This window comes from Rana temporaria, chromosome 3 (assembly GCF_905171775.1).
Source record: "Rana temporaria chromosome 3, aRanTem1.1, whole genome shotgun sequence".
NCBI lineage: Eukaryota > Metazoa > Chordata > Amphibia > Anura > Ranidae > Rana > Rana temporaria.
In genome coordinates this window covers 238,658,222-238,684,326 of record NC_053491.1, presented here as the reverse complement: position 1 = coordinate 238,684,326, position 26,105 = coordinate 238,658,222, and the positions used below count along the sequence as shown (strand labels likewise).

Sequence of the window (26,105 nt, the reverse complement as noted above, 5' to 3'; positions counted from 1 at the left end):
AGACAGTTTTGGACAATTCCTTTATTAAAAAACTAAAAAAGTGTCCCGTGATGTAAATCCATCTTCAATCACAGTGCCGACGGCCCCATTTAAATTTTTTTTTTTTCTTTAGAAATGTGATTTTGCTGTGGTTTTGTTATGAACATGGGAAAGTTGCGCTAATTTACAGACAGACTAAGGAGACCCCCCAGGCATGATATTTAGAGGAATATTTAATTTTTATTGTTTCACTTTAAGCATTATTAAAATCACTGCTCCTGAAAAAACGGTAGATTTAAAAACTTTTTTTTTGCATTGATACATGTCCCCTGGGACAGGACCCAGGTCCCCAAACACTTTTTATAGCAATAACTTGCATATAAGCCTTTAAAATGAGCACTTTTGATTTTTCATTTTGGCTTTTGTTTTTTTTACGTTCGCACAAACTTTTTTGCCTGTTCGAATATTCTGATGCAAACTGAACCAGGGGGTGTTCGCTTCATCACTATTGATGACACAAAGGTTGGAGTGTGAATGAAAAGGTGAGTGCCTAGGATGGGGGCCACCATCCCAGAGAATCAAACAGAGTGCAATGCAGAGGGACTACTTGGAGCTATAGTAGTGCAAAAACCGCATAAGCTGATGCCTCCATAGTGCTAGCTTCTGTCCCATGCAGAGTGGCCCCATTTACTTCAATGGGTCATAATTGGCAGGTACCAAAATAGGAAGCTTAATTCCTGCTGCAGCCACAAGGTTTTACGTGTGAACGAGCCCTAAGAGTGCCGCTGCTGAATGCAACTAATGGCTCATTCACAAGGGCAGCAGGCATGGCTGCCCCTTTAAAAAGCCATCTGATTGTACTTGACAGGTGGTGAGGAGGTGATATGTTGCCTCCTCATAGCCTGATTTAAATACATGATTGCTGTGTAATGCACATGATTGTACACAGTAGTACAGCAATTACAGGTTTAAATCAGGTGTGAAGAGACGACACTGTGCCTGGTGATGTTTGACTTCTCCCATGTTGTTCAGGTAGATCTCCACCTCTTTAAGGTTGCCGACCCTGGCCTAGGATAACACAAATATTATAGTTATGCATGCTTTGTTATTTTTTATTGTGTAAGCGTGTAAGCAGCAGAAATGTGTGGGCCTAAAAGGGTAATTTTACTAAGTACTGTGGAGAAGGGTCTATAGTGTTTTAAAGAAAGTGAAAACCCCCTTTAGGGCTTGTTCATGATATCTGTGGTGACCTGCGTATTTCCTCACTGGATAAAAGCAGGTCACTGTCAAGCCTCGTATACACGACTGAGTTTCTCTTCACTTTTCGACGAGGAAACTGTCGAGGATCTCGTCGAGCCAAAAAGAGAGCATGTCTTCTTTTTCCTCAACGGGAATGGGGAAATTTGGCTCACCGAGATCCTCGACAGCCTAACAAGGAACTCGACGAGCAAAACGATGTGTTTCGCCCGTCGAGTTTCTCGGTTGTGTGTACAAGGCTTGAGGGAACGTAGAAAACAATTGTTTTCTATGTCCCCAATTCAAGCAGCTACACCAGTGTGATGTGTGGTGCGACAAGCTGCAGTAAAATCGGAGGCATATCAGATGGGGGGGCAGTATTCAATACAACATCGGCGCTCAGCAGATTGTCAGATAGTGCCTCCGATGATCTATGCAAGTGTGCATGCGCCGTGACGACAGCTGATCGGTAAATCAACTGGAGTGTGGTGCGTCCTGCGCATGCGCTACCCGACAGGGGACAGTTTTCGATAGAATACCAGCCAACCACGGGTTGCCCGGCAAATTGCCTCTCCCGGCAAGGGGAGAATGGTTTGAATGTTGGACGGTTCCTGCTGAACCAACCCAGATTCAAACAGTTTATGGCCGGCCTAAGAAACTGTCAGTTTTATGGAAACATGAGTTTTGGGTGGACTGATCCTTTGGAGAGTTAATCCAGCATGCAACAAGGCACAGTTGCAATTGCAATTATTTTGATTTATTCAAATGTGCCATTTTACAACCCAATAGTTCTGGCAGCTGCATGATAACTCTACAAATTGTTTAAACCTTGTTTTCTACATTTTCCTTATCACTGTAACAGTTTGGAGATAAGTGTACTCCACCCAGAAGTGTTTCTATGAAGATAACATACTTTTCTTAGACTTACTGTAACTACGATTAACATTAGTCATGGCCTGTGGTCTGCTTCTTATGCCTTGTACACACAATCGGAATTTCCGATGGAAAAAGTCAGAAGGACATTTTTTATCGGATATTCTGACCGTGTGTATTTCCCATTGGAAATTCTGACGGACTTAGAAAGAGAACATGTTCTCTTTTTTTCAGAAATTCCATTCGTCTGTATGGAACTCCGACGGAGAAAAAAACATGCATGCTCAGAATCAATTCGACGCATGCTAGGAAGCATTGAACTTCGTTTTTGGACAGTTAGAATTTGGTGTGACAGTGTGTATGCAAGGCAGCTTGAACGGAATTCCGTCAGAAAAAGTCATCAGAGTTTTTCCCGACGGAAACTCTGATCGTGTGTATGGGGCATTAGCCTAATGACAATGCTCACTAGACTTTTAATCAATTTAAAGGATGAGCAGTTTCATACGTTGGTTGTAAAGCTTTATATTAATGATGGTTCCATATATAAAGGGCTTCCTCTAAGGTGAAAATGATACAGTACAATAGTCTGCAGTATTCCGAACTAAAAATGTGACAGACATTATTGGCAATGGCATGAAAAGGGTGTGCATATTGTGTGGGGTTATTTAACTAATATATATATATATATAAGCGTGATAGAATTCTGCCAGGTCTGTGGGTGCACGCATAAGTGCTCCCTGATGACCCCTGCTGTGATTGGTCACACTTATTGGGATTTTTTTATTTTATCATAGACATGTAGCAGAATTTATTTTGTCCTAAATGTATGAAGAAATTTGATTTTTTTGATTGGATATGTTTTATAACAGATGATATAAATGATATAAATTCCATTTGTGTATAGTGTTGCATGACTGCTCAACCGCCAGTTAAAGTAGCGCAGTGCTGAATAGCAAAAAATGCTCTGGTTATGAAGGGGGTAAAACCTTCTGGAGGTCAAGCGGTTTGGTAAACCTGTCAAATTCCTTGTTAGTTTAAACTGATCATATCGTCAAAGTTAGTGATTGGGTTTAGGTTAGTATTAGGCTGTGTACAATTATTTTCGTTCAGCCTGCGGGCTATACAGTGCAGACTGTAATACAGCGATCAGAGCTAAATATACACTGTCATTGTACTAATGACATTGGCTGGGAATGGGTTAAATATCTAGGGTGATCGTGGGTTAAATGTGTGCCAAATTAGTGTTTATGTGTACTCTGTGTGCTGTTTTTAGAAAATGGGACGTAGCCCTGCCTTTTTTTTTTTTACGTATGCAGAGCTCCGTTCAGTGCTCACCAGTGCAGCCTACCAGTGCAGCCTACCAGTGGCCACCAGTGCCGCCTCAAAATTTTATAACAAACAGGATTTATTTTTTCTAAATTCTCCAGTTTTTTTTGTTTGTTTAGCAAAAAATAAAAACCCCAGCGGTGATTAAATACCACCAAAAGAAATCTCTATTTGTGTGAAAAAAATTCTAACAATTTAATTTGGGTACAGCGTTGTATGAACGCGCAATTGTCATTTAAAGTGCGTCAGCGCTGAAAGCTGAAAATTGGCCTGGGCAGGAGGGGTGTTTAAGTGCCCAGTAAGGAAGTGGTTAAAGTGGTAGTAAACTCTGTACTACCACTTTAACCTACAGGTAAGCCTATAATAAGGCTTACCTGTAGGTATAACGAATATCTCCTAAACCTTACAGGTTTAGGAGATATTCCCCCCGCAATGCGGCGCTGACTGCAGCGGCGCATGCGCAGCGGGGATCCTCGGCTAAAGGGCCGGCAGCCGCCAGACCTTGCCAGAGAGAAGTCTCCCGCGCGCATGCGCGGGAGTGACGACATCGCCGCTCCAGTCAATCACAGCGCTGGAGCGGCGATACCCGGAAGACACGCTGAGGAAAGATGACATCTCCCTCGGCGTGGACCAGGTAAGTTCCTCTCACCTCGTTCCAAGGTAAGTATTTCATAATCAGCTAGTATACGGTGCATACAAGCTGATTATGGCTTTTGCTTTTCAGGTTTAAAAAAAAAAAATGACAGCGAGTATACAACCGCTTTAATATTTTTGTCTGGAATAAGGGTAAAAACCCAACTGTGTGCTCTGTTCCCTGCCTCCCAAACACCTTTTTTTTTTTTCTTGGAGGCTCTCCATGTGTACAGTATATTATGTTTTTCTATTACTTATAGTACCTCTTCCAGATGTCTTCCGGTGAGTCACTGGACAAGCATGGTTCTCTTCTTCTTCGTCTATTCTCTGGTGCTGCGTGGTGTTGACATGATGATGATGAGTGGGTGGGTCCATGATGCCCTAAACTTAAAGTATGGATAACAATCACAGTCTGTGCTAATAGATATCGAGGCGACTTGCAGGGAATCCATATATGCAAACTCCTGACAGATCTAAGATAGATGCAGCCCAAACTTTTGTGCATAGGGTGATTCTGCCAGGTCTCTTAAATAGGGCAAAGTCACACAAACTCCTAAAAGTCCACTCCCTCTACATACTCTACCTACTTATATTCACCTTCACTTGCCTCCTTTGCCACTCTGTAGCCCTTGTGAAATATTGAATATAGTAAGTAGAGCATATGACCTGCTCCCTGCATGCATTGGTTGGGCCATTCAGTGAGGGAGAAGGTAATGACATCAACATCAGATGTGCAAGCTCCGATAACCTATTATAGAGGGTAAGGGCTCTTTCACACGGAGCAGACCGTTTTCCGGGTCCGCTCCGTGTGTCTCCGTCGGCTCAGCGGGGATCCCCGCTCAGCTGTCGGCGGATAGGGCGGTCCCCGCACACAGTGCAGGGACCGCCCTGTCTCTGCTCCGCTGTCCCCTATGGGGGAACCTGATGCAGACGGACCGTCTGTCCGTCTGCATCAGTTCCGCTCCGCCGAACGGAAGAAAAATAGGGTTTCTTCCGTTCGGAAAAGCGGATCCCGACGGACGCGGACGCTAGCGGATGCTCCATCCACTAACGGACGCGATCCCATAAGGATGTATTACAAGTCCGTTAACGGACTTGTAATAACGGATAAGCGGAACGGACATGTGAAAGGGGCCTTAGGATTCAGGACTCAGCAACAAAGCAACAAATCAGTGGAGAGCAAATGGAAGGTGTGTATCAATGGGTAGGGTAGGGGGCTTTGAGGATGCTTTGTTACTTTGTCCTGTAGCTTTTTAAAGAGAAACATGCATTTTCATGTCAGAATATTATCAAATGTGTCCTTTTTTTGTCATGCTTGATGTTCCAGATTTTGATTTTTGTCTTTCATATATTGTTTCCTCTTGTAGTGTTCCCATTCTCTTTAGCAAGTCACCAAGCTTGCTAAATAACAGGCATAAATAAAGGCTGTATTGTATTAGACTGTTTAGACTGAGAGGGAAAAAATTGTCATTGTCCAGCAATAAAAAAGAGGAAGTGAAACTGCATATGTAATGAGCATATATTGCTGTTCTCATGTACAGCACACACAAGGTTTTTAGAACATTTAGCCCAGGTTCACACTGGGCTGCGGGAGTGAAGCCGTGCGTGTTCAGCTGGACTCGCACGATTTCACTCCCGCTGGCAGTCCCGATTTCGGCCGCGATTTAAGAGACATCTGTGCAGGTTTCTGCACAGATGTCTATGTAAATCGCGGCCCTAAATCGCAAAAATTAGTACAGGAACTACTTTTTGAAATCGGTGCAGCGCCGCAGATGCGGCGTCGCACCGATTAGGACGGTGTCATTGCCGACAATTGCCGGCAAATGCCGCCGATTTGAGATGCGATTTCACAAGTGAAATCGCATCTCAAATCGAACCAAATCGTACCCAGTGTGAACCTGGGCTTACAGTCTTTTCACACTGCCATCGTGGGGGCGTCGACTGTAAAGTGCCGCTAGTTTTAGCAGCGCTTTACCATAGTTTTTGAGGTGCTCTTGGGGCGCTTTTTAACCCCTGCTACCAGCCGAATAAAGGGTTAAAGGCGCCTGAACAGCGGCGCTGCTGTATCGCTTTACAGGCACTGCGGCGGTGCTGCCCATTGATTTCAATGGGCAGGGGCGCTTTAGGAGCAGTGTTTACACAATTCCTAAAGCGCCTCAAAGAAGCTGCTTGCAGGACTTTTTTTTTACATCCTGCCAGTGCAGTGCCCCAGTGTGAAAACACTCTGGCTTTCACACTGGGATTGTAGATGAAGCATTTTTCAGGCGCTTTACAGGTGCTATTTTTAGCGCTAAAGTGCCTGAAATACACCTCCAGTGTGAAAGCCAATGATAATATATATATAATATACAAATTCGAATGAATACATAGCACACATGTTTCAGGATACAACAAGAATACTGTATGGTGTCATTAATGCCTGTGAGGGGGATCTCCCCAAATACTGGCTGTATTGATGTACAAGGTGGTATCAAAAAGTTTGGAGACTAGTTTTGTAACATGTCAACAACATGCACAGTCACAGGGAGCACCGACCTTCATAAGTCAGTGTGCCATATGACATCGTCCTGAGTACATCGGGAGCTGTGCAACTGGTGCTATTCTGACCATGTACGTTATCACATCTGCTATTTCATCATGGACAGAAAGTTAAAACAAAGAGCAAACATGAGATTCTGTATGAAATTGGTCATATTTGCCACAGAGAAGTTCGACATGGATTATGTAAAGTGTTTCCATCAGTGGCGGTGTGTCCATAGAGGGCGCAGGAGCGCCGCTTCCTCAGTGGCGACGTTTGATGGCACAGTGGCTGCATTTGATGGGCACAGTGGCTGCATTTGATGGGCACAGTGGCTGCGTTTGATGGGTACCTTGATTGCATTTGATGGGTACAATGGCTGCGTTTGATGGGCACAGTGGCTGCGTTTGATGGGCACAGTGGCTGCGCTTGATGGGCACAGTGGCTGCGCTTGATGGTTTTTTTTTTTCAGTTTTGTTTGCGCCCCCCCCAAAAAAAATTGAGCACCAGCCGCCACTGGTTTCCATGTATGCAGAAGCATGTAACCTCCTCTCCTTATGCAGTGCTCGGGTCTGGTGGTCGATTGCTAGGCCCGAACACTGTAGCAGCAGCAATTAATGGGCACACTGGTAGCAATTGATGGGGCACACTGGCAGAAATTGATTGGGCACAGTGGCAGCAATTGATGGGCACAGTGGCGGCAATTGATGGACACAGTAGCTGTTTTTGATGGCACAGTGGCGGCAATTTATAGGTACAGTGGCTGCGTTTGATGGGCACAGTGGCTGCGTTTGATGGGCACAGTGGCTGCGTTTGATGGGCGCAGTGGTTGCATTTGATGGGTACAGTGGCTGCATTTGGTAGGTACAGTGGCTGAGTTTGATGGGCACAGTGGCTGCGCTTGATGTTTTTTTTTTTTTCAGTTTCTTTGCTCCCCCCCAAAAAAATTGAGCACCAGCCGCCACTGGTTTCCATGTATGCAGAAGCATGTAATCTCCTCTCCTTATGCAGTGTTTGGGTCTGGGGGTTGATTGCTAGGCCCGAACACTGTATGTGAAAAGGGGTATACATCGCCAATCCTGTGTAAGTTTCAACAGGACCTGACACAGAGTTTACACAGGGTTAGAACAGCATAAAAGGTAGGGAAGGTGAGTATAAGGCCGGGTACTAACGAGCAAACATGTACGATGAAACCGGTCCGTCGGACCGTTTTCACCGTACATGTCTGCCCGAGGGCTTCTGTACGATGGCTGTACTAACCATCGTACAGGTAGGTCTGTACTGACGACCGAACACGTCCGAGCGGGCAGGATTCCAGCGGACGGTTTTAAAACAAGTCCAGAAATATTTGTCCGCTGGGAAAAGGCCCGGCGGGCAAATGTTTGCTGGAATTCGGCCCGCTCGCGCCTACACACGACCGAACATGTATGCTGAAACTGGTCCGCGGACCAGTTTCAGCATACATGTTTGGTCGTGTGTACGGGGCCTAAGTGACTTTGGGGGAGGGGTGGGGTGGGCTAGTAGTATCTTCTGTCACTTTATAAGTAACGAAGAAAAGAAAGTCTATTTTTTTTTTTAAATGTTCAGGTTTTAGTAAAATGCCACATGAAAGGTAGTTGGCTTCTTTATTTTGCGGTGCTAGCAAAACTGACCTTGTTTGTTGACACAAGATCTACAGGAAACACCATTTGTGCTTTGGTAAAGCAGGCTGATAGCAATATTTGAATGCCAGAAATATACAGAAGTAAACATTAGTGGCACCTACGACAAAAATCTGCCTTTGATTGTGCATATTGTATTTCAGATACAGTACATTTGTGATCTTGCACAAATGAGATTACAGTCTAAAAGGAAATAGCAGTAGACTCTGACACTATTGCTGTAGAAATGAATGGTAGAAGCTGTCATCCTGTCACATGACACACATGAAGCACCGTATATACATTCTGATAGGAACATTGAGCGTTCACATATATTACAAGCAGTTTTTCATTGTCCTCATTGCCTTAAAGCACCTTTTGCCTAGGGGAAAAAATTACATTAGAGAACCCTGAAAGGAGAAAGTGATTAAAAAAAAGATCAAATAGACTTAAGCCTTGACAAAAACGCAAGAAACTAATCTGTTAGAAAAAGGGTCACAGAATAGATCAGTGTTCTCCAAACTGTGGCCCGTGGGCCAGATATGGCCCTTTGCATGGCTTTGCCTGGCCCTTAGGGGCACTGTTTCTATGACTGATGTGAGGCACTATTCCTTCAACAATAAGGCACTATTTCTGCCCCTGACATCAGCAATGAGGCACTATTCCTCCCACTGATACCAACAATGGGGCACTATTCTTCCCACTGACACCAACAATAGGGCACTTTTCCTTTCACTCACACCAATGATGGGACACTATTCCTCCCACTGACACCAACAATAGGGCGCTATTCCACTCACTGACACCATCAATAGAGGAACTATTCCTCTCACTAATACCAACAATGGGGCACTTTTCCTCTCACTGACATGAATAATGGGGCACTATTCCTCCAACTAATATCAATGATGAGGCACTAGTCCTCCTCTTACTGACCACCAAGCCTAATGCCCTGTACACACGATCGTTTTTTTCCATCGGAATAAACTCTGAGGCCGCGTACACACGGCCGAGAAACTCGACGGGCAAAACACATTGTTTTGCTCGTCGAGTTCCTTGTGAAGCCGCCGAGGATCTCGGCGAGCCAAATTTTCCCATTGCCGTCAAGGAAATAGAGAACATGTTCTCTTTTTGGCCCGACGAGATCCTTGTCGGTTTCCTCGTCTAAAAGTGTACACACGACCGGTTTCCTCGGCAAAAAAAAAAAAAAAACAGCAAGCTTCTTGCTGGTTTTTGCCGAGGAACTCGGCCGTGTGTACGAGGCCTGACGGGTTTTTCCGTCTTGCATACACACGGTCACACCAAATTTCGACAGGCCGAGAAAAATTAAGTTCAATGCTTCCGAGCATGCGTCAACTTGATTCTGAGCATGTGTGTTTTTTTCTCCGTCGGAGTTCCATACAGACGAACGGAATTTCCGAAAATGTTTCCGTCTGAAAAAAAGAGAACATGTTCTCTTTCTAAGTCCGTCGGAATTTCTGATGGAAAAAGTGCGATGGGGCATGCACACGGTCGGAATATGCGATAAAAAAATTCTGTCTGACTTTTTTCATCGGAACTTCCCATTGTGTGTACGAGGAATAAGACACTGTCTACTGCCACTGAGACATTTTCTACTCTCACTGGCTACAGCCTGGCCCTTCTAAAGGCTGAGGGACAGTAATCTGGCCTTTTGTTTATAAAGTTTGGAGACCCCTGGAATAGTCAAGGTCTTCTTTGAACTAAACCTCTACATTTGCCATTCAGAGGTAATGAGCAGGTTGTTATTATAATTAAAATGTATAGTATTTGCCTACACTGTATTTTTGTATTGCAAAATTTACAGAGAACAGTCCCTGTTCCCCAAAAGAAGCTCATATTCAACATTTTCTCCCATACATATATTTTTAAAGCAAATGAAAGCATATCTATGATCAACATGTAAAATCATAGTCATTTCCACATAGTATTTCAACTATGTCTAGCCTACTCCTATTAGGGCACTTTAACACTGCGCAATTGTCAGTTAAAGCGACACAGTACCATATCGCAAAAAATGGCCTGGTCTTTAAGGGGGCATATCTTCCGGTCCTTAAGGGGTAAAATCTTCCGGTCCTTAAGTGGTTAAAGTATTCCTCTGTATGCTTTGTGTGTGTATATATCTGTAGCCTTGAACAGTGGTTATCGATATGAGCAAATATTTACAGATGGTTTCCCTCCCCTTACTAACACATGCTTACAGGGATACTGGTGGATTTTTCCCTTTTCAGGACTTGGCAAGTGGTGAGAGTTCACTGTGGGTAACTTGTGCTGCGTGTAAGGCAGAAACAAGGAAACTGTGTGTTAATGTGAATTTAATAAATTCACCGTAATGAATGGTCCACTGTGACTGACATATTAAAAATGTGGCAGTATTATTTATCCAAACATTATACCTTTTAGAAAGAACACCAAAAAAGAAAAAAGAAAAAGCCTTGGTTATACATAATACTTCTAATAATTCTTAATAATAATCTTCTGGTGGATAATTTGAGTCACACATACCCACCCAAAATTTATATTTACATTTTGGTTTGTAATTACCAATTTATAATGATAATTCAAGTGATTCATAGGATTAAGTGCTTTATTGCCAGTTAGAATTGTGTTATAGTTAGAGCGGTGTCCCAGTGTTCTGTTTATGATGGATTACTTCCTAGCTATTATTTATTGTTGCTGACTTCCTAGATTTCATTTATTGCCAATTATGTTTTTTTTAGATATGATGTGATATTCAGCAGCTGTAAATGTAGATGTTATATTTAAGCAAAATACACAGTGCACATGGTGTTTTCATTCACCTGCTCATTATAACTCTAGGGGCCTCATTTATTACGTGTAAAGTGGGGTGTAACGGAATGACCCAGGACAAACAGAGACTTTATAAGGATGAGGGGTACTCCTGTACCGGCGTCACCAAGGAGTCTTATGTCTAGGGTCACCTTATGTCCGATAGGGCCATAGGGTGACTGAGAAATGATATCCTAAATTACAGGACAGGGGACATCACTGATAGTTCATATTGCAGGATCTTGAGATATTGCAAGTTGTTGGTTAATTTTGACCCAACCAGTCAATAGTGACTCATTTCTATGATTAGCCCTGGCTAGTGACATGCTAATTGAGTCTGCTTCTGAAAGACCTCTCATTGTGTGATGCTGCTTTGTGTGAATTCTATTGATATAAGATGTGTAATGGAACTTGCCAAGCTGTATGCGGCGACAGAACGTCTGTCTAGGGATATGGATTGAGAAGAGATCATTGTGTGATGGTGTTTTGTTTGAGTTCTGTTAATGAAGGAATGTGCAGTGATTAGGTCATGATAATTATAGCCCGGCGCCGAGATGTCTAGAATGTTTAGCAATTAGCCATCTGAAGGTGTATTGAAGCCCCCCAGGGTGTGGGTGGAGAGTTTGATTGTTCATGTGCCTTGAAAACTGTATAAAAGCTGAGAGTGAACCATTAAAGTTGTCTTCATTTTGAAACCAGAGAACAAGGAGCAAGTCTCGTTATTCTGAAAAATGGGATGCCTGCTGGTTTGTCTGTGTGTCAGATGAGCTGTCGTAGTTGATGGAAGGTCGTAAAAGGTGGTGACCGTTAAAATTGGTGGCTAGCAGCTGGATAATTCCATCGCTTAAAGGACGGCTACAAGGACACAGGACAATGGAGATGCTGTATGAATGGCTGAAGCTCTCTTCCCTCAAGGACTTACTGAAGAGCCGGGGCAGATCGGCCTGCAATCGTAAGAGAAGGGACATTATTACAGAGCTTGTCCAAATGGATAGAGCTGAAAGGCCCAGCGTAACAAAAAGGCCCAGCATAACAGACAGGACACCCGATGAAGAGTATTTTGACCGGGCTGTTAGACATGGACTGGCACAGTATGGACCTAATCCTCCACCGGAGATCATAGACCGGGTTATAGCGGCTGTGGATGCCACTTGGCTACAGCAAAGAGGTGCTGCAGCAGCAAAAGTCACAGCAGCACCAACTGAAGAGAGGGGAGAGGTACAGATGCCAGTCACCATGGAAGTGGAGTTCCAGGGAGCCGGGGCAATTGGCCCCTCTCCCCAGCAACAAGCTGTGGTGGTAAAACGTTTACTCCCAGCTGAATCACTGGCAGCAGGGCAGGATGCTACTGGCTGCTGCACACAACTGCAGCTTGAGCTGACATCGGGGGATGGGACTGTGGTCTCCCCTCAAAGCGACCCAGCAGAAGAGCTGGCAACGGAGCAGAGTGCCACAAGTCTCTGCTCTCAACTAGCAGGAGAGGGAGTTCCTGTGGGAGTGGATGGGACTGTGGTCTCCACTCAAAGTGACCCAGCAGAAGAGCTGGCAACAGAGCAGAGTGCCACAAGCCTCTCCTCTCACCTAGCAGGAGAGGGAGTTCCTGGGGCAGTGGATGGGACTGTGGTCTCCGCTGACACAACCCCAGAAAATGGTGCGTCACCGAGACAGGAGGATGTCGGCTTTGCTTTGCAAGCATCGGGGGATTTTCTACCACCAGTGGATGGGACTTCAGTCTCCACTGGTATTCCCCCAGGGATGGGGGCCAGTTGGCCCAGATCCCCAACCACCTGATGGACTGAGCCCAGTCACCCTGTCTTCTCTCCAGTGGCTGAAAGGACTCCAGGGAGAAGGGCCAGTCCTGGCCTCTTCCCAGCGGCAGGCAGGTTCTCTGAGAGAGTCAGAGGTTGGCAGGGTGAGTAATACTCTGTTTGGAGCAATTTATTTGGGGTACGGTATGGATACCAGCATTGAAGGACTGGTACTACTGACTAACTTCGGAGTCAACCCGTTTGGGGTCTCCTCCTGTGTCAGTCTCCCACCGAAAGGGGAGAGATGTAATGGAATGACCTGGGACAAACAGAGACTTTGTAAGGATGAGGGGTACTCCTGTACCGGCATCACCAAGGATTCTTATGTCTAGGGTCACCTTATGTCCGATAGGGCCATAGGGTGACTGAGAAATTATATCCTAAATTACAGGACAGGGGACATCACTGATAGTTCATATTGCAGGATCTTGAGATATTGCAAGTTGTTGGTTAATTGTGACCCAACCAGTCAATAGTGACTCATTTCTATGATTAGCCCTGGCTAGTGACATGCTAATTGAGTCTGCTTCTGAAAGATCTCTCATTGTGTGATGCTGCTTTGTGTGAATTCTATTGATATAAAATGTGTAATGGAACTTGCCAAGCTGTATGCGGAGACAGAACGTCTGTCTAGGGATATGGATTGAGAAGAGATCATTGTGTGATGGTGTTTTGTTTGAGTTCTGTTAATGAAGGAATGCACAGTGATTAGGTCATGATAATTATAGCCCGGCGCCGAGATGTCTAGAATGTTTAGCAATTAGCCATCTGAAGGTGTATTGAAGCCCCCCAGGGTGTGGGTGGAGAGTTTGATTGTTCATGTGCCTTGAAAACTGTATAAAAGCTGAGAGTGAACCATTAAAGTTGTCTTCATTTTGAAACCAGAGAACATGGAGCAAGTCTCGTTATTCTGGGAAATGGGATGCCTGCTGGTTTGTCTGTGTGTCAGATGAGCTGCCGTAGTTGATGGAAGGTCGTAAACGGTGGTGACCGTTACATGGGGGTCAAGGGAACTTTTGCTTAAAGTGGTTGTAAACCCTTTACAACCACTTTAACCTACAGGTAAGCCTAGATTAAGGCTTACCTGTAGGTGCGCCGTAGTCATCGGGCGCAGGTGCACTAAGCAGGCGCACTAAGCATCATACCGTTAGTGGCGGCTCCTGTACACATGCGCGGGAGTGACGTCATCGCTGCTCCGGCCAGTCACAGCGCCGTAGCAGCAATACCTGGAAGTCACTCCGGGTATCATACTAGCTCATTATGCCTTTGTCTTGCAGGTTGTCTTGTTTATTTTTTTTGGACGAGAGGGTTTACTTCCTCTTTAAGTGGGGATCAAGGGAACCACAAGCTCAAATCTCGTTTGGATGTACTTTCCATGTGGATCACAGGAGTGAATTTCATTCTGCACTCCTGTGACCCTTTTCCAGCAGACAGCGTGCTGAAGCCTGCTGTTGGCTGACGTCACAGAGTCAGTCTTGGCTGGGGCAAGATCGTGAGAATAAAGTTGGGATCAACCCACAACCCTGTACCAGCACTTGGTGAGCCACTGAGAGACTGAGCCAGCCACTCCTGACTCCTCCACAGCCCAGGGCACCAGTGAGCGTGGGGGGGGGGGGGCAGAGCAGAGACAGTCACCAGCTCTCTGCTCACAAAGCTCTGAGAACCGATTGATCAGCCGTGTTTGATCGCTTGGTTTTCAGTCTTAGAGCCGACAGGGGACAGATCCACCTAGGTAATCACTGATCACCGCCATTACTAGTAAAAACAATAAATAATAAAAATGCCATAAATCGTTCCCCTATTTTGTCGATGCAATAACTTTTGCGCAAACCAATCAATATACGCTTTTGGGGATTTTTTTTTCAAAAAGATGTAGCAGAATACATATTGTCCTAAACTGACGAATACATTTCTTTTTTTTTATTTTTATTTTTAGAAATGTTTTAGAACAGAAAGTAAAATATATATATTTTTTTCAAAATTATCGCTTATTTTGTTTATAGTACAAAAAAAAAATGCAGAGGTGATCAAACACTAAAAAAAAAATCTCTATTTCTGGGAAAAAAAGGACATACATTTTGTTTGGGTACAGCATTGCACCATCGCGCAATTGTCAGTTAAAGCGACACAGTGTCGTATCGCAAAAAATGGCCTGATCATTAAGGGGGCAAATCCTTCTGTGGCTGAAGTGGTTAATCAAGAGTGTAATCAATGCATATTGCTAATGCTAAGGTGGCATTGAGCTTTAAACCCGGAAACACTGTTTAATTCCTTAAACATTCAGGACTAGATTCAGGTAGAATTCGGCGGGTGTAGCAAACGATGTAAAATTTTCAAATTTCGATGCGGGAACAACAGCCATACTTAACATTGGCTGCGCCATGTATTTGGTGGAAAAACTTTACGCCTGAAAACCCCTTACGTAAACGGCGTATCTTTACTGCGACGGCCGGGCGTATGTTCGTGAACCGGCGTATCTAGCTGATTTACATATTCTAGGCATAAATCAGCGTGCACGCCCCTAGCGGCCAGCGTAAATATGCAGTTAAGATACGACGGCGTAGGAGACTTACGCCGGACGTATCTTAGCAACATTTACGCGTATCTCAGTTTGAGCATATGCTTAAAGTTGCGACGGCGGGGATTCGGACTTACGACGGCGTATCTACTGATACGTCCGTCGTAAGTCTATGTGAATCTGGCCCTCAATGTTCAAAAGCCATATTGCAAAAGTTGAAAATTAATACATTGTTTGGGAGCCTGAAAACGAAAAGTCCATCAATGTGTGACAAACCAAAGAGCTTTTACAAAGACTTTTATACCAATTCATTGTTTTGGCTCTGCAGAGTGTGACGCCACAATCTTGCATAAGACATTTCACTTGATAAAATGATCATTTGCCCTTGCTACTTGTCAACGGTAACAAAGATTCCTACACTGTAAACGCTGACTATACATGAACGAAAAGTCTTTATTAAAAGAATTAAGGAATAGGGAGATTATTGCTGTCTTTGTCTCTGTTAACCTCCCTGGCGGTATGATTATGTCTGGAATTTTGTACCAAAAGCGGTACAATTTTTTGCATGGAAATTTTGCGTTTTATATTGTAGGCCTGCAATTCTTAGGAATAACTCACTTAAATCTGTCTAAACAAGAGTCTAAGAGGTATGATAAAGTTTGAAACACAAAATCATAAATGATAATATAATAAATAACTATAAATAATTATAACAAATAATAATATAATTATAATAAAAATTATACAATAATGTAATAAAATCAAAAACACTGAAATTTGCTCAGTTGCAGAATTGTCGCTGTCATTACTTTTATTGTTTGATGACAAATTTCCCCACAAATCGCTATCACTCAATTCTGCAAGTGATTATAATTTATTATCGCTGTTTTCTAGCTGGTCTAAAACCACTTTTGATGTAAAGGGACACTTTTTGGTTGCTATGGACAATCTCCAGTTTCCAGGCAGAAAGAACAGTTTTTATTATATAAAAGTACACGTAGGGCACTGGGCAGAGGGGTGTGTATTAATGGGTGTGTGTATTTATTTCATACAGTACTGTAATCTATAAGATTACAGTATACTGTATATATTGTGTTTTTCACTTTTTGAATTTGACGCCGAACTTCGTCCCCGTGCGTCGTAACGTCGCAGGGAACGGAGCTCGGCGGCACTGTGTATCGAGTGAAGAGACACAGCGGAGGAGCCTGCACACACAGCGGGGACGCATCGCAGGATCCAGGGACAAGGTACAGTAAGTAACTTCCCCCTGTATCCTGCAATGCGATCCCGAGTCTGGCTCGGGGATACAGCTTTTGGTATAAAAAATTCACCCCGAGCCAGACTCGGGATCACCGCTAAGGAGGTTAAGAGAGATTTTGCCATGCTTTCCTTTTTGTCTGACATGTTAAATAGACAGAAAGTAGGAAGACTTTTCCCTTCTTCCTGCACCTGTCAAATACAGTGAGGGGGAAAAAAGTATTTGATCTACCTGCTGATTTTGTCTGTTTGCCCACTGGCAAAGAAATGCTCAGTCTATAATGTTAATAGTTGGTTTATTTTAACGGAGAGAGAGAAGTGAAATAAGTATTTGACCCCTTCGCAAAACATGACTTAGTACTTGGTGGCAAAACCCTTGTTGGCAACCACAGAGGTCAGACGTTTCTTGTAGTTGGCCACCAGGTTTGCACACATCTCAGGATTTTGTCCACTCCACTCCTTTGCAGATCCTCTCCAAGTCATTAAGGTTTTGGGGCTGACGCGAGAGACAAAATAACAACAAAAATATCCAGAAAAACGCATTTCAAAAAAGTTATAAATTGATTTGCATTTTAACCACTTGCTTACTGGGCACTTAAACCCCCCTCCTGCCCAGACCAATTTTCAGCTTTCAGTGCTGATGCATTTTGAATGACAATTGCGCGAATACAACACTGTAAATGACATTTTTAGAATTTTTTTCCCACAAATAGAGCTTTCTTTTGGTGGTATTTGATCACCCCTGCGGTTTTTATTTTTTATTAAAATTATTTTAAAAAGACAGAATTTAAAAAAAAATATATATATATTTTTTATATTTTGTTATACAATTTTGCAAACAGGTAATTTTTCTCCTTCATTGATGTACGCTGATGAGGCTGCACTGATGGGCACAGATAATGCGGCAGTGATGGGCACTGATGGGTTGCAATAATGGGCACTGGTAGATTACACTGATAGGAAGCACTGCTAGGTGGCACTGATGAGGCACTGATTTTCACCAATGGTGGGCATTGATAGGTGGCACCTGTGGGCATTGATAGGTGGCACTCGTGGGCATTGATAGGTAACACTGTGGACACTGGCAGGGGGTACGGATTGCTCGGGTGATCAGCCCCTTACTCGGATCTGTGATCACCCGAGTCTCAGTGACTCGGGTGATCACAGTGCGTGCCGTGCGCACCCTGCAGGGGGCACACAAGGAGCCCGTAAAGGGGAGGATGTCTATTGACGGCCTCCCGGCAAATGGGGTCCATGCTGTGGTCGTCAATCGGCTATAGCGCAGACCCCTAGTGGTTAATGAGTGAAATAAGTACTTGATCCCCTATCAATTAGCAAGATTTCTGGCTCCCAGATATCTTCTATACAGGTAATGAGTTGAGATCAGGAGAACTCTCTTAGGACCGAACCGATGAGAATGGTCCGACGGACCGTTTTCATTGGTTCACCGCTGAAGTGGCCTGATGGTCTGATGTGTGTACACACCATCAGTTCAAAATCCGATCGGGTCAGAACGCGGTGAAGTAAAACACACGACGTGCTGAAAAAAACGAAGTTCAATGCTTCCAAGCATGCGTCTACTTGATTCTGAGCATGCGCGGGTTTTGAACCGATGCTTTTCTGTACTAACCATCGGTTTGGTCTGATCGGGCAGCGGTCCATCGGTTCGGTTTTGAAGCATGTTTTAAAATTTTGGACCGAAGGAAAACAGACCGATGGCCTATACACACGGTCGGTTTGGTCCGATGAAACTGAACTTCGGTTCATTCTCATCGGTTCGGTCCGACCGTGTGTATGGGGCCTTAGAGTCATATTCTAATTAGGGTTGAGCGAACCCGAACTGTAAAGTTCGGGTTCGGTACGGACTTTGGTTTTTTTTGTACCCGGACCCGAACCCGGACATTTTGCTGAAAGTTCGGATTCGGGTCCGGTGTTCGGCAATTTTACGGCGGGCTGCAGGGCAGCCAATGGCCATTTGTTTTACTACTGTGACTAAGAAGCCATCACAGCCATGCCTACTATTGGCATGGCTATGATTGGCCAGTGCAGCATGTGACCCAGCATGTGACCCAGCCTCTATGTAAGCTAGAGGCACACAGCACAGATCGTCACTCTGCTTTAGCTAGGGTAGGGAAAGGCTGCTGCTGATCTGAGGGAGAGATTTAGATAGGACTATCCTGCTTCAGAAATCTACACCAGCACTGCATTTCTTTTTGTGAGATACTCTGCATTAGATAGTTTAGGGCAAGGTTCCTGCTGATCTGAGGGAGAGAATTATAGAGTCAGTCCTACTTCACAAATCTAATTGCACCAGAATAGTGTCCCATCATTGGTATCATTGGCAGGAATAGTGTCCCATCATTGGTGTCAGTGGGAGAAATAGTGCCCCATCATTGGTACCATTGGCAGGAATAGTGTCCCATCATTAGTGTCAGTGGGAGAAATAGCTTTGCTGATTTTATTATCCAATCATGTGCAAGCTAAAATGCTGTTTTTTATTTTCCTTGCATGACCCCTCCGATCTACAGCAACTGCACTTCCAAGTGCACTTTCAGTGCCTTTCGTAAATAACCCCCATTGTCAGAGTAAGAGGACGCAGGAAGATTTTGACACATTGGAGTTGAGATACTAAAGGAATATAGACTGTGGGGTAGATTTATAAAAACTGGTGCACTCAGAATCAGGTGCCGCTGTGCATGGTAGCCAATCAGCCTCTAACCTCAGCTTGTTCATCTAAGCCAGGGGTCCTCAAACTACGGCCCGCGGGCCACATGCGCCCCACGGAGGACTTTAAACCGGCCCACCCGACCCTGACAGGCAATGCCGGTTACACAGCGATCCCGCTGTGTCAGGAAATAACAGCGTTAACAGTTTGGGCGCGCTGTGATAAATGTCCCGCCCTCCTCCTCCTAGAAGACTAGCTCGTGTGATAGAGCCAGTGTGCTGTCTGTCACACAAGCTGATCTAGGAGGAGGATGGCGGGACATTTATCATAGCGTGCCAGAACTGTTACAGTGTTTGAGCATCGTGACAGAGCCGGACCGTTACACAGCACAGCACAGTAAGGAGAAAGGCTGTGAGGGGGGGGCTGGCTTGCGATGGTGAGGGGAGCTGATGATTTTGTGATGATGATGGTGGGGGGCTGGCTTGCGATGGTGAGGGGAGCTGATGATTTTGTGATGATGATGATGGTGGGGGGGCTGGCTTGCGATGATGAGGGGAGCTGATGGTTTTGTAATGATGATGATGGGGGGGGGGGGGGAGGGCTGGTTTGCGATGGTGAGGGGACCTGATGATTTTGTAATGATGATGATGATGGTGAGGGGGGCTGATGATTTTGTAATGATGATGATGATGGTGGGGGGGGGGGGCTGATGATGATGAGGGGGACTGATGATTTTGTAATGATGATGGTGGGGGGGGGGGTGGGGCTGATGATGATGATGATGATGGTGAGGGGGGCTGATGATTTTGTAATGATGGTGGTGGGGCTGATGATGATGATGATGATGATGGTGATGTAATTAATGATGGTGATGGTGGGGCTGATGATGTAATGATGATGATGATGATGGGGGGGGGGCTGATGATGATGTAATGATGATTGGGGGGCTTGCAATGATCTTCATCGGCTTGCAATTAATGATTGTGAGGGGGGGTTGCAATGAGGGGCTTACAATGATGATGGCGAGGGGGGGCTTGCAATGAGGGGATGTTTTTTTTATAGTCCGGCCCTCTAACGGTCTGAGGGACAGTGAACCGGCCCCCTGTTTAAAAAGTTTGAGGACCCCTGATCTAAGCTTTGGCAATAAAACCTGGTTTCTATGCAGTGAGCCTAATTTTGCACTCTCCAGCTTTAGTAAATAACCCCTGAGCAGGGCTGGACTGGGACACAAATTCGGCCCTGGACTTCATCCAGACCGGCCCACTTTAATTCAATAAAATGCTGCCCCCCTGAAAAATCACGCCCACCAAAAGGCCCCTACATCCATTATTGTATATCATGAGAGGGTGAGAGAGAGGGAGGGTTGAGGGAAAGGGGGTGAGAGGGGGTGGGTAAGAGAGGGGGGTGAGTGTAAGAAAAAGAGAGTGAGTGTAAAAGAGAGGGGGTGAGTGTAGGACCCCTTTTTACACTGAGGCGTTTTTTAGGAACTTTTGGGCTAAAAATAGCACCTGTAAAGCGACTGAAAAACGCTTCCGCTGCAGTCCCAGTGTGAAAGCCTGAGTGCTTTCACACTGGGGTGCTGCCAGGGCGTTAGAAAAAGTCCTCCAAGCAGCATCTCTGTTTTAAAAAACGGCCCACTGAGCCATCGGCCCACCGGGAAACTCCCTGTAGTCCCTATGGCCAGTCCATACCTGCCCCTGAGCACGTTGCAAAGTGCAGTTGCTCCAGAGCTTATTAAATTAGGTAAAGCTTCACTTTGCTAAGAATGCCCAATCACATGCAAGGGAAAGAAAAAAAAACCAGCATTTTTGCTTGCACCTGATTGGATGATGAAAGTCAGAAGAGCTCATTTACTAAGCCATGGAGCAACCACACTTGCAGAGTGCACAGTCTATTTTTCATTAGTAAATCAACCCTATTGTCAAAAAGACAGAAAGTGGGGACATTTCTCCACGCTTGCTTTTCTGTCCTATCAGATGCACGGGAAGAGAGGGGAAATTAGCCAAAATATAAACAGATTATTTGACACAGATTGTAACACTTTTATCAGATGAGACCTACTTATGCAAACCTCAGTGCTGACTAAGGAACCTTTCACACATGCGGACCATATGTCCGTATTTCATCCATCTGTTTTTGGATGAAATACGGACATACGTGTATCCCTATGGGATAACGGGTGTCAGCGGATTGAACAAACCGCTGACACCCGTTAAACGCTTATTGCGATTTTTTTTTACCAAGAATATGTAAAAGAATATGTATCAGCTTAAACTGAGGAAAAAAAATGTTTTTTTTTTATATATTTTTTGGGGATATTTGTTATAGCAAAAAGTAAAAAATATAGAATTTTATTTAAATTGTCGCTCTATTTTTGTTTATAGCGCAAAAAATAAAAACGGCAGAGGTGATCAAATACCACCAAAAGAAAGCTCTATTTGTGGGGAAAAAAGAACGCCAATTTTGTTTGGGAGTCACGTCGCACGACCGCGCAATTAAAGCGACGCAGTGCCGAATCGCAAAAAGGGGCCTGGTCCTTTACCTGCATATTGGTTAGGGTCTTAAGTGGTTAAAATTGTCTTGGAGAATAGGTGATATGTGCCGGGTGATTAATTTTCTCTAGCTAAATACATAGGCCCGGATTCACAGACAGCGGCGCATATTTATGCCGCCGTAGTGTATCTCCTTTACGCTACGCCGACGCAGCGCAGAGAGGCAAGCATTGAATTCACAAAGCCAATGCTCCCAAAACTGCGCTGGGTTTCCAAGGCGTAACTCGGCATAAGTGGAAGTAGGCGTGAGCCATGCAAATGAGGCGTGACCCCATGCAAATGATGGGCCGAGCGCCAGACAGATACGTATAACGAACGGCGCATGCGCCGTCCCGTGGACGCATCCCAGTGCGCATGCTCAAAACCACGTCGGAACAACTGCCTAAGATACGCCAGATCACTGCCTACGGCGTGAACGTAACCTACGCCCAGCCATATTCACATCCAACGTAAACTACGTAAAAAACGCCAGCTTGAGTTCCCTGGTGCAGACCTTTGCATGTCTGCTGCTGGGTTACACCTGTTTTATGGGGCTTAACTTTACACCGTACGTACAACTTACACGCACCAGTCGTAGCCTGCTTCAGGCGCATGTACAATCGTGAATTGGCGTATCTCCCTCATTTGCATATTTGAATAGAAAATCAATGGGAGCGCCACATGCGTCCAGCGTAAATATGCGCCCACTCTACGCCGACGTAGGCAAGTTACGTCGGTCGGATGAAGCCTGTTTTTAGGCGTATCTTAGTTTGTGGGTACGGCGCACAGATACGACGACGCATATTTGCACTTACGCGGTCTATCTGGAGATACGTCGGCGCAAGTGCTTTGTGAATCCGGCCATAGTATAGATCTCATTTGACAGAGTAGGATTCTTTGGCTACAGAAGATCCGTTTGTGGCTTCATCCATGATATTTCCTGCTGGCTGGAGATAGGAAGGAAGTGGATTAAATAAAGTAAAATCTGTGTGACAGTAATTACTGGAATAAGCATTAATAAAATAAAGCATGTAAGGACACATTAATTAAATTATAGAGCACATCATATGTTGTATATACTGTATGCTGTCTATATGACTATTATATATTGACTATTTGCAGGCTATGTTTCCTGGATTTATAGTAATTTACAGTTTATTTTATAATTTCAGGAAATAATTTGAGATGAATAGAGAAGTCAATGACAACATCCAAACCACTCACAGGAGCCCACATCCTCCGGGGTCTATACTGCTGGAAGAAAAAGAGAAGAAAACAATTGCTCTACAAAAACATGTAGCCAAAAAGATTAAGCAGACATGTAGCTGCTCACCTGAAAAAGCCAAAGACACTATTTTCGGTTTTCTGCCTGTGCTGCGATGGCTGCCCAAATACAGACTAAAAGAATACTTGCTGGGAGATGCCATGTCTGGACTAATAGTGGGCATCCTGCTTGTTCCGCAATCTATTGCCTATTCACTTCTGGCCAATCAGGAGCCTGTCTATGGCCTTTACACCTCATTCTTTGCCTGCATTATTTATTTCTTAATGGGAACCTCGAAACATATTCACGTCGGAATATTTGGAGTACTGTGTTTGATGGTGGGCGAAGTTGTGGACCGGGAACTGCAAGCCGCAGGGTATGCCACACTGGAAGGTCACGGAAGCCATTCCTTAGATGATTTAATAGGAAATGAGACACTTAATAACAATCAGACTTCAACTATGACATGTGATAAAAGCTGTTATGCAATTAGAGTAGGAGCTACAGTAACATTTGTAGCTGGAGTTTATCAGGTAAGTCTTGCAAGGAAAATGCTTTTATTTGGTTTTAAATTTTAAGTGTAGCTTAAAGTGGAAATTCAATCTCCCAATTGACATTGGTTATTTTTGATCCTCATGCTGCTAGCATTAGTAAATAGATAGAAAAGTACAGTTGAACCTCGGATTACGAGCATAGTCCGTTCCAGGAGTATGCTCGTAATCCAAAGTACTTGCATATCAAAGCGAGTTTTCCCATTGAAGTCAATGGAAACTAAAATAATTTGTTCCGCATTGACTTCAATGGGGTGCAATACCGAATGCGGTCAGAGGTGGGGGGTGCCAGAGAGTGCCAAAAACTTCTGAAAAAGCCCAAGGACACTTTGGCTCATTTCCTGCGTCCCCGTACCTCAGACCCAATGAGGTACTGCAGGCCAGTGGTGGTTTGTCCATAGTGGCGCTGGAGTGCAGCCCCCTCTGGCTCTCGCCTGCCACTGAGTCTAATAACATACATTCATGCATTGCATGAATGTATGTTATTGTTGCCAGCTGCCGCTGGTCTATTCAGAGATGGCCGGAAATTGAGCGCTGGCCACCTGAATAACGGCAGCTGGTTGGCTGTGCGGAAGTGCTGCTCTGATAGGCTTTCCGAGTACAGCCCTCGGCTCCCGGATGTCTCATCCTCGGAACGCACGGGGGGTGCGTCCCTTGGATAAGACTGACGGCCGTCTCAGCCAATCAGGTTCCCCGATTCTGGTTATTGGTAACCTGATTGGCTGAAGCGTCACCCAGGCGGGAGAAGACATCGAGGGACGTGGAAGGAGTAAGGTAAGTGCATTTTACAGGGCACAGCGGCGACAATGGTCACATAGGCGACAAAGTGCACAGTGGCATAAATGGGCACAGTGGTGACAAAGGGCACAGTGGTGACAATGGGCACAGTGGCAACAATTAAAGGGCACAGTGACATGCACAGTGGCAACAATGGGCACAGTGGCGACAATAAAAGGACACAGTGGTGACAATTGGCACAGTGGCGACAATTGAGGCGCACAGTGGCTGCATTTGATGGCAAGGCCCAGTGGTGACAATTGATGGCACAGTGGCTGTGTTTGATGGCATGGCACAGTAGCTACGTTTGATGGCATGGCACAGTGACTGCGTTTGATGGCATGGCACAGTGACTGCGTTTGATGGCATGGCACAGTGGTGCGAATTGATGGCATAGTGACTGCATTTGATGGCATGGCACAGTGGTGATAATTGATGGCACAGTGGCTGCGTTTGATGGCATGGCACAGTGGTGACAATTGATGGCACAGTGGCTGCGTTGCATGGCATGGCACAGTGGTGACAATTGATGGCACAGTGGCTGCATTTGATGGCATGGCACAGTGGCTGCGTTTGATGGCATGGCACAGTGATGACAATTGATGGCACAGTGGCTGCATTTGATGGGCACAGTGAGGCTGCAATTTCAGTCAGAATTAAAAAATAAAAGTTGCTCGCAAATCAAAACGCTCTTAAACAAAGTTACTCTTAAACCGAGCATATTTGTTTTAAACTTGTTTTTTTTTACATTTCTTCAGTTACTTCCTGGTTTCCTGCCAGGGCAAACTATATCATACATCCCAGGAATCTTCAGGAGGGGAGGAGGGGGTTTTCTCATCTAAGTACACTCTCCTGCCTGAGCTAAGGGAAGGTGGATTCCAGAAAGTAAATGCTACATAACTTATTTTCCCTTACTCAAGATGGCCACAGCCAGAAATGCTAGGGGGTTGTTTTGCAAAGTGATTTCTCAACAAAATAAAACATGGAGATGTGGATGGATGGGTGAGTTTGCTTTGAATAGTAAAACATTATTAAATTGTGTTTTTGGTTTGTGGTGCTCAGGTGCAGTGAAGATCCGCTTTAAGTAAAGTCTCAGATATGGATATAAGGTGAGCTGGCATCTTAGGCCTTGCTTTGGTTAGGTTCACACACTCTCTATTTCTCTTCCCTGCTGTATGGCACATGCGCCACCATGTACCATAAAAAGAAGCAGTATGTCTCAAGAGTCTGTTGCCTACATCAATTTGGGATAGATTTCCATAGCAAGCAATAACAGATGTGCTTCTAGTATAGAACACAATGAAATTGTACTTTAAAAACAGTGGGTCTTTAATTTTGTGATATTCAGCGTAAAAGTCTCAACAGGCCCTTAGGTTCCTGTGTACCCAAAGTTAAGGCATTTCCCACATATGACTACTTTTTTTTTTTTTTTTTTTTTTTTAGACTGCTATGCTTTTGCATGATTTCAAAGTATGGGTAATTGTTTTTGCAAATTTTGAGTTCTTTTGCCTGTGAAAGGTGGCTCATAAGAGAGAACTTTCTTAGATGAATATATTTTCTGTCAAATGCACACTCTTTTTATATTTTTATTTTCTTATCTTAAGATACATACATTATATGATCTTTGCAGAAGAAAATATTGTTTATAGAACTATCATTTTGGACTTCATGATGTTCTTAGACTCAAAGTTTAATGTTTGTGGGATTTTTAGCTGAGGTTT

At 44.5% G+C, this 26,105-nt stretch overlaps 1 protein-coding gene across 1 annotated transcript in view; it reads left to right on the top strand.

Moving 5' to 3' along the window:
* The window catches only part of SLC26A2 (solute carrier family 26 member 2), a 71,822-nt gene that overhangs the window by 19,442 nt on the left and 26,275 nt on the right, over positions 1–26,105 (top strand). The window contains exon 2 of the mRNA XM_040344507.1: positions 22,965–23,589. Within this exon, the coding sequence (XP_040200441.1) occupies positions 22,978–23,589 (612 nt within the window). The 5' untranslated portion in view covers positions 22,965–22,977. The remainder of the gene's footprint in view (positions 1–22,964; positions 23,590–26,105) is intronic.